This window comes from Eulemur rufifrons, chromosome 27 (assembly GCF_041146395.1).
Source record: "Eulemur rufifrons isolate Redbay chromosome 27, OSU_ERuf_1, whole genome shotgun sequence".
In the NCBI taxonomy this organism is placed as follows: domain Eukaryota; kingdom Metazoa; phylum Chordata; class Mammalia; order Primates; family Lemuridae; genus Eulemur; species Eulemur rufifrons.
Genome location: NC_091009.1, coordinates 31,262,097 through 31,273,032, shown reverse-complemented (window position 1 = coordinate 31,273,032; position 10,936 = coordinate 31,262,097). Strand labels below are relative to the sequence as shown.

At 57.5% G+C, this 10,936-nt stretch overlaps 1 protein-coding gene across 1 annotated transcript; it reads right to left on the bottom strand.

Annotated features, from left to right (window-relative positions):
• Window positions 1–6,045: 6,045 nt before the first annotated feature.
• On the bottom strand, window positions 6,046–9,129 carry PHLDA3 (pleckstrin homology like domain family A member 3). The gene is made up of 2 exons (XM_069459444.1): window positions 8,494–9,129; window positions 6,046–7,027 (listed from the first exon to the last, which is right to left on the bottom strand). The coding sequence occupies exon 1, from the start codon at window positions 8,933–8,935 to the stop codon at window positions 8,558–8,560; it is 378 nt and encodes a 125-aa protein (XP_069315545.1). The 5' UTR covers window positions 8,936–9,129; the 3' UTR covers window positions 6,046–7,027; window positions 8,494–8,557.
• Window positions 9,130–10,936: the final 1,807 nt, after the last annotated feature.

The following is a 10,936-nucleotide window of genomic DNA, read 5'->3' as shown; positions in this document are numbered from 1 at the left end:
AGCTGAGCAAAGGAGTTTGGCTGCTGGGGTCAGGGTGGACCCCTCACCAGACTATGCAGGCAGAAGATCCCTCAGCTCTGCATCTGGGGACTCTGGGGGCACTGAGCAGAGCAAGGTGGACCCAGGTCCCCTGCGTGCTCCCAGGACCCTGGGCTTACTAAGGTCTCCCATGTTGAAATCTCTGCCCGGCAGTGGGCACTGGCAGCAAGTGCCGACAGCACACGGGACCGTTCGGCTAGCTTGCAGGAGCCCCCCAATGTCCTGCAGAGGCCAGGGAGACAGAGCTGGAGACTGTCACCTCCCTGCACTCCCGACTGGCCCAGAGGCATGCATGCCGCAGCCTTCAGCAGAGGACCTTGGATGGGAACATTTGTCTTTCTAATTCCAGACTCAGTGTTAGACCAGGGACCCTGGCTCAACCATGGGGAGGACAGTCTACTTCCCAGAGCCTTAGACTGACCGTCTTTAATCCTCCAGCAAATACTCCCGGCTCTTCCGACCTCACAGGGCTGTTGTGATAATATGATGAGGTCACATCCGAAGGTTCTTTGAGTCAGAGCCCTGGAAAACAACACAAGGGTGATGACGAAGATCACAGGATTGAAAGGTGAAGATGGGGGGGGGGGTCTTCCAGAGCCCTCACGGGAAGGGGCCTACGTTCTACCCGGATGGAGAAATAGACCGTTCTGGGCTAGCAGGAGCCACGTAGGAGACCACCCAGACCGTGAGAAGTGCTGGTTGGCCGTGTGTGTCTTGGAAATGGTGCAAGCACAGGGCGCCCTGCAGCCCCCCTTTGCATAAATAGCTGAAAATCCAAACCGCACCCCTGACCACCCCAGTCAAGTATAATTAATAGATGCTGTTGGCTCTTTGGGGCTGCTTTCCGAGCACAGCTGGGCCATCTGCGCCGTCTCGGTTAGCGTGGAGGTCCACCTCCCTCGCAACAGGGAGTCAGCCAAGGGTTCTCCGGGGCCCAGCTTGCCTGTTCTCCTCCTGGCGCGGTTGGCAACAAGCTCTGTGAACTCAGATGAGTTGTGCAACTTGCCCTCTCTTCCCTGGCAGGGGGATGGGGCCTTCGTGTGTGCGAAGGGCTCCGAGCCATCGCAATGGAGCGTGGTTAGCGGTCCCGGGGAAGAGAATGACAGTGCTGCACAACCCGATGACAAAGAGATCGTGATGAAGGGATGCCTGCTCTCTCCAGCCTCGCTGCTAGCCAGGAAGTTTAAATGCCAGGGAGCAAGAGCTGAGAGCCCCAGTGAAAACAAAAGCGAAAACAAAAACACCTAAGAAACAAACAAACAAAAACCACCAGGGAGGTACAGAGAGGTAGCAAGAAGCCATGGGATCCAGGCTCAGGATGCGAGAAGCCATGGGATCCAGGCTCAGGCTGCAGGGGCAGGAATCCACGCTGAGCCCCTGGCTGGCTGGGGCATCTCAGGCAGCTGCTCTAACTTCTCTGAGTTCCAGCTTGAGCCTCTGTAAGATGAGGATACTTATCTTGAAGGGGTGTCGATCCAGCATAAAGTCTGAAATTTAGACCATACTTCATGAAAACTAGGAATTAGGATTAGATAAAAGCGCTCGGTAAGTGTTACTAATTTAAGTTGTTAATTACATGCAGTTTTCTAAGTAGGGAAAAGTCGCTGAGAGATTATTATACTCCTGTAATAACAAACATTTATCGTGCACTATCTATGTACTTTATCTCCTTCACAGCCATTCTCTCAATTAATTCTCAAAATGATCTTAGGAAGACGGGCTATCATCATTTCCATTTTCATGGAAGGCCAAATGACGCGCCCCAGTCACAGGGCTGGCATGAGGCACAGTGGGAACGCACACTCGGGTCTGTGATTAGAGCCTAAGTTCTTTGCTGCTACCGGAATGCCTCCGCCTGGTTCCACGGGCGCTCACGCATCTGCTCCCCGGTCGGCATTTGCTGACTAGTCGCCATCTCGTCAGTAACGCCCACTCCCCTTCCGTTCCCACTGCTTGTCCGTGGGCTCTCATTACTCATTATCCAGACCCCTCATTGACTCCCCTGCTCCCAGGTCTCCCTTCTCCATCACCGCTACAACCCCAGGTTCTTCCTAAACACAGTGCTCACGACACCTCTGTCCCTCCTCCAGTGGGGACACGGCCATTCCACCTGAAGAATCGTCCTGAAGAAACAACCACAGACAAAAACAGATTTACATAGGCAAATGGTCATAGAAGCCTTTTATATAACAGAGAAAAATATGAAAAAGAACATGAATGTCCAACAATGAAGGATGAACTTGCTGAATAACTAATAGTAAATATAACAAAATAACATACAGACATTAAAAGAACATTTAATGGCATGGCCTCATAACCACATTGTATTGACACATTAAAAGCCAGGAAATAATAGAGCACACGTCGTATGACTCTACGTGTGAAAAACAATTACATATCATATATATGTAATAATTACATATTACTCATTTGCATAGAAATACATGTAGACGGAAATGCACCAAATGTTAACAGAGATGATCTGTGAGAGACAGGAACGTGAAGGTGATTATTTGTTTTCATCTTTATAATTTTCTGTGCTTTCACATTTTTCTTCCAAGAACGTATTTTTATTATCATAAAAATGAAGGGCTGTACCCGTGTGCGTGTGTGTGTGGGGGGGGGTGGGGAACAGAGCTCTGGGAGGGGACCCCACTGCCTATAGAAAGAAGCCAAGACCCCCCTAGGCCCTCAGCCCCCATCTCTGCAGGCTGGGGTGACCCTGCGCCAGGCTCTGAGACAAAGAGCATCTCAGAGCAACAACGCCCTGAGCCTGGAACACCGCTCATTGCCCGCAGTTTTCACTGCCCCTTCCCAGCCCGGGGTCCCCTCGTCCTTCCAGGCTGTTCCTGCCCGGGCCTTGCTCCTGTGGGCACGCACAGATCCTCCCAGCCCGTGGGACACCTCCCGGGGTCCTTTCCTGCAGTGAGATCCATCCTTGTTTAGGACCTGGCTCCTGTCACCTTCTCCACGGAGCCTCTCCCATCCTCAGCCCACAGACTCTTCATCCCCTTCTTGTCCCCTCATGGTCCCCACTCCTCAGTGCTTAATCCTCACCAACTGTCTTGCCTCTGAGCTCCTTTCTCCCAGCAAAATGATGGATTCATTCAATCAATCATTCACTCACGCAGTAAGAATTAATCTATTCGGTACTGGGTTAAGTGCACCTACCTGGAGTCCCACTGTGATCAGATTGACTCCTGGCTCCGCCACTTACTAGCTGCTGTGTGACTCGGAACAAGTCACTTAACCTCTCTGGGCCTCAATCTCTTAATGTAAAACATGGGCATCGTAACAATGGCACCTAACTCACAAGGCTACCGGAGTGTTACATGATTTAATAATTGTACAGTTCTTAGATCAATGCCTAGCACAGAGTAAACAGTATATACCATTTGCCATTATGATTATTATTATTAAGAATCTACCGTGTGCCAGATACTCTGAGGCACCAGGAGTTTACAATGTTAAGTCCAGGAACTGACCAGTCTAGTTGGACAGGCAGATACACAAACCAGCTATTGCAACACAGCGTGACTAATAGAGGAGATATGACAGCACACAGCGGGGAGAGCAGGGCAGTCAGGGGAGGCTTCTCGGAGGCGGTGACATGAGAGAGAGAGAGCTGAGCCAACTATACAGAAAGAAATGTGCAGGAAGAGTGGGGGTGCGCAGGCCTGGCAGTGTGAGGCAGCCTTCGCAGGTCCTGGAATGGGGGCAGTTTGCGTGCTGGGACCCGGGGTGCGGAGCGTGTGGGGTCAGATCCTAGAGAGTGCGAGCCCTGACTGTGGAGGGCAGGCACTTTCAAGGAGCTTGGCCTCCTCCCACTGCACCGGGGAAACTGCCGGCAATCAGGGCAGAAGAATGAGCTGCGTCGCGGATGGAACACTTTGGCCGGCCGTGGTGGGCAGACTGGAGAGGAGACTGCAGGATGCCAAAGCAGGGCTCTCTGTGCAGCCACAGGGCAGCCTGGCACACGCCAGGCACGATCTGGCCAGGGTCCCCAGGTCCCGGCCCTGGTGGGACAGCTGCCCGCAGTGCCTGTACAGCCCCCACAGAGCTCAAGATGACACACCACGGTGCCCTGGAGGTCTGTCCTCGTGCCTTCCTGCTGTCATTCCGGCTCTTCCCACTGGTCTCCGCTCTCACCGTGCAACAGGCTCACTCTTGCCAAGGGCTCGGCTCCCAACCCCAGCTCTCCCTGGCCAGAACAAGCCCAGCCCTTCTCCCCTCGGCCTCCCCACCCCACCTCGTTGGACTCCCGGTTGCTCAGCTGAGACTTGCCCTGTCTCATTTTCCCATGGATGACTCATGCATCGGGCGAGGGTGAGGCCAGGGCTGCTGGGGCAGGGGGAGAGCTGGTGGCAACAGCCCCTCCCTGGCCTCACAGCGTCCTCGGGCCCAGCTGAGCCAAGTTTTTCCATCTCATGCATGTCTGCTGGCACAGTTGGGGCCTGTTTATGACCCCAGAGAGGCCTTGACCCTGCCCTGCAGTCCAGCCAAGCCTTCCTAGGGGGAAGGCCTATGGTCCTTCTTCGAAATTTAGAGCAATGAGGACAGCCATGAACCCAGGAAGCAGGGTGCCCTCTGCCCCGTCAGAGGCACAGGCTCCCCAAAGAGGTTAAGTTTCTTTCAAAAACCTGGTCTTGAGGCCCAGACCTCTGTGCCACGAGGGTGCTTGGAGCCCTCAGACAGCCAATGGGCTTTTACAAAAGATAGTAAGTGATGTGCATTGCAGCAACCACCGCCTATACTTACGGACGCTGCGAGCCACTGCGTTCTAGGGTCTGTGCCGCGGTTCTAACTCTTCAGAGGGGCTGGGACTCTCCAAGAAAGAGGAGAGACTGAAGCTGGGTTTGGGCAAGAACCAAAGCATACTGGAACTGACAGGGCTGTGCGTTCCAAAAGAGCAGGGAGCCCCAGAAACCGGAGCCTGCTTCCCCCTCCGCCCTGCACCTGCCCCCTGCCCTTGTCACCCCATGATGGCTGTGCCCCCGTCTGCCCTTTGCAGCCAAGCTCCTGGAAGGTCCCTAGTGCTGGACAGAGGAAGTATTCCCCAGGGCTCCCCTGGCTCCTGGTGGCCAGCTCTATTGGCACCAGTTGGCACTGATCTCCCCACCGGCATCTGGGCTCCTGGGGGCAGGGACTGGATCATGTCTTTCCTTCTCTGCATCCCTGGGGTCCAAGCATAGCACCCAGACCACAGAGGCATTTAGCTTACTGAAAGTGTGCCCCACCCCCCCATTTCTGAGTCCCTGAATACCTCTCTATGCCTCAATCCCCATCACCAGCCACCCTGGGGTTTGATGGGAAGAGCAAGGGTTCTGTTTCAGAGGCTGCTGTTTTATAGGAGGATGGCGATGCTAAGTCTTTCCCATTAACACAGCCTGAGTCAAGGGAGGGGTGGCAAACGCCCTCTCTCCACCACTACCTCCCCACCTCCCCACCTCCCACGGAAGTGCTGCCGTTCTCCCCATCTTTTGCCCAGAGCCGGTGGCAGACATCACCAATTGATCACAGCACTCAAGTGAGCCCAGATTTTTCTCACCACTGAGCAGGGTTGACATGCAAGAAGCTGATTTGCCATGGTGGGATTATGCTATCCATGGACAGCTGTACAGCCTAATACGATAATAAAGGAGGTATCTGTCAAAGTTTCTTTGTAATTTAGAAATTCTTATTCCATTGGGAGATGTAGTTCATGTATCAGATGAACGAGATGCTCCTGGGGACCCCGAGAGACCGGGACAGGACAGAGAAGCTTTGACTGGAAGGCAGGAAAAATCTGAAGCAGAACAAAGCAGGCTGGAAGCACAAAGAGGATATTAAAGAGACTTCAAATTGCTCAAGGGGGCCACTCAGCCTCTTTGCTCAGGTGACTGTGACGTAGGCCACGGCTTCGCCAAGGGAAGGTCATACGTGTGTGAATGAGGGAGCAAAAGGAAGGCAGAGCAGCTATTTCTCTGTACCTCAGTTTCCCCTGTGTTGAAATTATTCCTTCTAAACCAACCAGTAAGGAATACCGGCCTGAGTGTATAAACGACAGGGGGACAAGCTCTGTCCAGAAAGCTGACCCTCTTCCCCGGTAGCATCGGCAGGGTGACTTTCTATAGAAGAGGCATCTATAGGGACTGAGCTGGCCAGTGTGACATCCCCTGGTCCAGGCCCAAAGGCCCCTCCTTCCTAGAACTGCTGAGGCCACATCTACTGGGGTTGTAGTATCTCTGCCTACCCAGACCAGAGATTTCAGAAAGGGCTGTGGGTTGGGAAAGGGGCGGTGGAGAGAGAGATGCTCCAAGCCCTGGGTCTCTGCGGGCAAAGAATCTCACTCAGCAAACAGTGTGGTTACTGCCCTTTGCCGGGCAACTTCATTGTGGGATAGGCATGAAATGGTAATGGTCAAACCCACCCCCGCCCCCACCACTTCCAGGCCTAGCACTGCAGTGGGGGGAAGATGGGAAGAGTGGGGGGAAAAGTGTGCAAAGAAAAGGCCTGGATGGGTGGGGGTCCCAAAAGGACCTAAGCAGCAGGAGACCCCCAAGTATGGGCCTCAGGCCCAGCAGTTCCCCTCTCCTGAAGGTGAGTCCAGAAGCCGTCCCAGCATAGGTTCCCCTCTGGGTACCAGGCTGGCCTCCTCCTCGGCACCCCACAGAGGACCGCCCTCCTCCAGGCATGGCTCAAAGCCAGGGGGCTAACAGCAGTCTGCAGGACAGATGGCAGGACCGCGGCAGGGAGGGGGCTTTGATGCCAGCTCTCCATCATGCTGTATGAGGCCAGGCCTGTGGCCAGAAGACCCTGAGCTGGGTATGTCCTGAGAGTCTGAGATGTCCAAGGGCTGAATCTTCATCCTCAGCCCCTCGCAGCCTTCTGCCCTCCTCCCGGGGCCCGTCCATTCCCTCAGCTCCAGCGCCTCCTCCGCACGTCCCCGGCTTCCGCCTCGCCACGTGAAGCACAGTCATGCCCCCTCGAGCCAAAGAGGGCAGGGGAGCTGGCAAGAGAGAACAGCAGTTACGGAAGGGCAGCCCCGGGGAAAGAGCACCCACTGGGCCTCCCAGCCTTCCCCACTCAGGACAGACACACAAAGCAGCATCTGTGCACACTGTGGGCAGTGGAAGCTGCTTCCCCCCAGGCCCCCCGAGGCCTGTGGGATCCATGTGGCTCCAACCTCAGCACAGGGGTCTGCCCGACGCCCAGCCTCTCAGCTGAGCCTCACTACACCGTGGGAGGGAGCGGACCCGAGGATCAAAGGGGGCACTAAATGGGCCCCCCGGGCTCACTGGACTCTCCACTTGTCGCAGTGGAGAAGATGCCTGCAGGCAGGAGAGGTGGCGTGGGAGGTGGCTCTGGGGGTGAGGGGGGTATAGGTTTCCACCGCAGGACTTAAGGCTGGAGTGGCATAAATCCCTCCTCGGCCCCGCTCCTAGTTCCCACGGGGAGGGACGGGCATCTGGGGAAGAGGGCACGGGGCTGAGCGCCAGGGTTTCTAGGTTCTATTCCTGTCCCTCCCCTGGGCCTTCCTGGCCGCACATCCACCCCCACCCCCACCCTACTGCTCACGGAGGATTAGGACATCACAAATAACAACTAGCAGCTCCATCCTGCGCCCGCCCCAGTGCCCCTTCCCCTCCTCCGGCTTCTCCTCCTTCAGCCCGGCCAGGCCTTGCCCGGCACCCATGGCCCGGCCCGCCCTCCGCCAACTCCCCGCTCTCCCAGCAGCTCAGCCCCAGGGCCCAAAACCCACTGTCAAGAACGGGTCGCTACACTGCACACCTAGGCTCTGTGGAAACAAATTAAATAATAATTTAAAGAGAAAAATAAAAAGAATGGGTAGCTGGAGCCCTCAGGCCCAGTCGGGTCAAGCCCTCCCACTGAGGCCTCGCCTTGGGTGCTGGGCTCCTCGGCTCTGTCCCCAACCCTTGCTGACTCCTTTGCTAACAGGGATACTGTCTTTCTGCATCGATTCCATGTTCAAACTCTAAGACGTGCGTTCATCCTAGAGGAAGAAGGGTCGGTCTCCACCATTCATCTCCGCCCCTGGTTGCCCCCGGCTGCCAGAAAACCAGTCCAGGAGCCGCCCTGGGTCAGGGCAGGGGCCCAGCAGCTGGGGGGTGTGAGGCCAGCCTCCTGCCACCTGAATCCTGGCTCAACCAACTCATGGAAAGGCCCATCCCCAACCCTGGGCTCCCCTTCCAGGGCTTCCGTCTTCCTCTCAGACACCTGGGTCACATTCAGGACCCTCCTGCCTGGTGGCCCAGGGGAAGATCCCGCTCTGCTCGGTAGGCCACTGGCCCAGGCCTCCCAAGCTCAGCCTCCTCGGTTCCTCATCTCTGTTGGCCACAGGAACCTTCCCTAGGATTGTCCAGCTTTGACGTGGAATGCTGTTGCCTCCCTCAGGAGGGGAAAGAGGAGAAGGGAAGGAAGGAGAAAAAGAGGGCGCAGTCCCCTGGGTCTCACCTGGCATGACCTCTGGGCACCGCGGTGGTGACAAGCATGAAGGTAAGATGGTGCGCCTGGTGCTTTAGGATACGAGGGTCCCGGTCCCCAGGCTCTGCCGGGCCCGCACTGTCTGGATGGCCTGCTGGTTCTTGAACTTGACCAGGCCTAGGGTGATCTGGGCGTTCCAGCCGGGGTCTTCCAGGGGGCAGCGGAAGTCGATCTCGCCACCGCCCTCGGTCACCAGCGTGAAGTAGATGTGGCGCCCGGTGCTCTCCACGCACTCCACGGCCTTGATGCGGGCGAAGCTGAGCTCCTTGGGCCGGCCGCCGGTGCCCTTGGCCTCGAAGAGCTGCAGCCCGCGCTCGGTGAGCACGCAGCGCTTCCGTTTCCACAGCTGCAGCAGCCCGCCGCTGCGCTTCTCCAGCACGCCCTCCTTGAGCACGGTGGCCGCGGCCGTCATGGGCGCGCCGCGGGTCCGAGACAGCGGGAGGCTGCGGAGGGCGCGGTGCCCCTCCCGGCCCCGCGGCGCGGGATTCTGGCGCCCGGGGCTGGCTGGCTGAGCCCGAGCCCTCACGGCCCCGTGCGCCCGCGCCGCGGCCCTCGGGACACCGCTGCCCGGGCGGTGCGCGCTGGTGCCCCTGCCCGCTCCGCGCCCGCCGCTCCGCTTCGGCCCGCACCGGCGCCGCCGTGCGACTCGAGCCGTCCCGCCCCTCCTCGGCCCGCTGCCTCCGCGCCGCCCGCCCGCCCGCTCCCCTGCGCTCCGTGTGCGCTGGGCGGCCGCTTGCGGGATGTGCCCTTACTTGTCCCGCCGCTCGCCGCCTGCGCCGCCCGCCCGCCGCGCATTCCTGCCCGGCCGGCCCTCCCCCCGCGCCGCGCCGCCACCCGCTCGGGCAGGGCCCCGGGGCGGGGCCGCGGCGGGCTCCGGCGCTCACTGGAGGCGCGGGGCGGGGAGGGTGGCGCGGGGCGGGGAGGGTGGCGCGGGGCGGGGAGGGCTGGGGCCGGGAGGGGAGGGCTGGGGCCGGGAGGGGGGCTGCCCGCCGGCTGCCGCTTCTTGGAAGCACAGCTCCACCAGGCCTGGGGCGGAGGGGAAGTGGGGAGGAAAGGGGAGGGCGCATCTCCTAGACGGCAGTGCTTGCCGGGGGTGGGGGGGGGGTGCGTTATGCCTTCCCTTCCCCAGTTTTATTTTCTCCAGAGAAGGATAGGGACCCTGACATTAGGCCAGACACTGGAAGATGGCTCTCCGAGGTCCCATTCTGCCACATTTTGGTCAGCTCCTCCAAGCCTATTGTTTCTTCAAGGCCCATTCATCCACATGTTAATGACAGATTATTATGGGAATAATGATACGTGATAATGACAGTAATAAGACCTCTCTGTACAGACACTTTGTGTTTCCATCTTCCTGCCCAGTGAGCCCAGCCTAACGGGCACGGGGATGGCCCAGTTGTGGGGGAAGGGTGCCTTCTTCTGCCCCGCTCCCAGCCCCAGCCCAAGAGCCAGGGGATGGGGGACAGGGGCTGCCAGTTTCCCATCCATAGTCCTCCACACACACGCTCACACACACACACACACGCTCACTGGACAGCTCCCAACTCCCAGAATGCCCTTCCAGGAGAGGGAGTAGACAGTGCCATAAGAGAAGAAAGGTAAACAAGATAGGTGTCCCCCGAGGCCCAGGGGACAGCCATGGAGGCAGCTGGAGGTGGCCACAGCCCTGCCTGAGGCACCCCCAAGGTCTCAGCCCGTCTGCCCTCCCATGGCTCCTCTTCCCCACCCCTCCATAGAAGTGTCTGGAGTGCACCAACCTGGCACAGTCCTGCCACGATCCAAGCTTCTCTCCCCGAGGAAACAAGGCTCTAGACCAGGCTCTGCCGCTAACGCTGTTTAATCAGTTCCTCCCCTTCTCCCACTGGGCCTGGGACTCGCTCATGCTCTCTCCAGTTCCAGGTTAATTCTCAACTGTATGCACTTTTGAAGTTTACAGAGCCCTCTCACATGTTTTAGATTCTTATGACAGATAGGTATTATTAGTGAGAAAAATGAAACTCAGAGAGGTCAAGCAACCTAAATGAGGTCACACAGCTTTGTAAATGGCAAAGCCAGGATGAGAATGTGTGGTGGCTAACAGGGCCCAGGATCTTTTGATGATACCAACAAAGCCTCTACGTAAGCACCTGAATAGAAATAGTTCCCTTTAGAAATGACCCAGCCACCCACTCTTTTCTCTTCAGCTTACTCAGTGGAGGCATGCCAGGCTTTTAGACACAGAAGGGCAAAAAAGGAATGAACTATGGATGGCAAGAGTGAGTAGGCCAAGAGCGGCCGTAGGAGGGAATTCAGCAGGGCATACTCTGCTGCTGGAAGGGTCTTCACCAGTTAAACATCCAGTTCACAGCAACACTTCTCCCTAGTGGCCTGGGTCGGTCCTGGAAACCTGGAGTCCTGTCTCCCAGTCTCACGA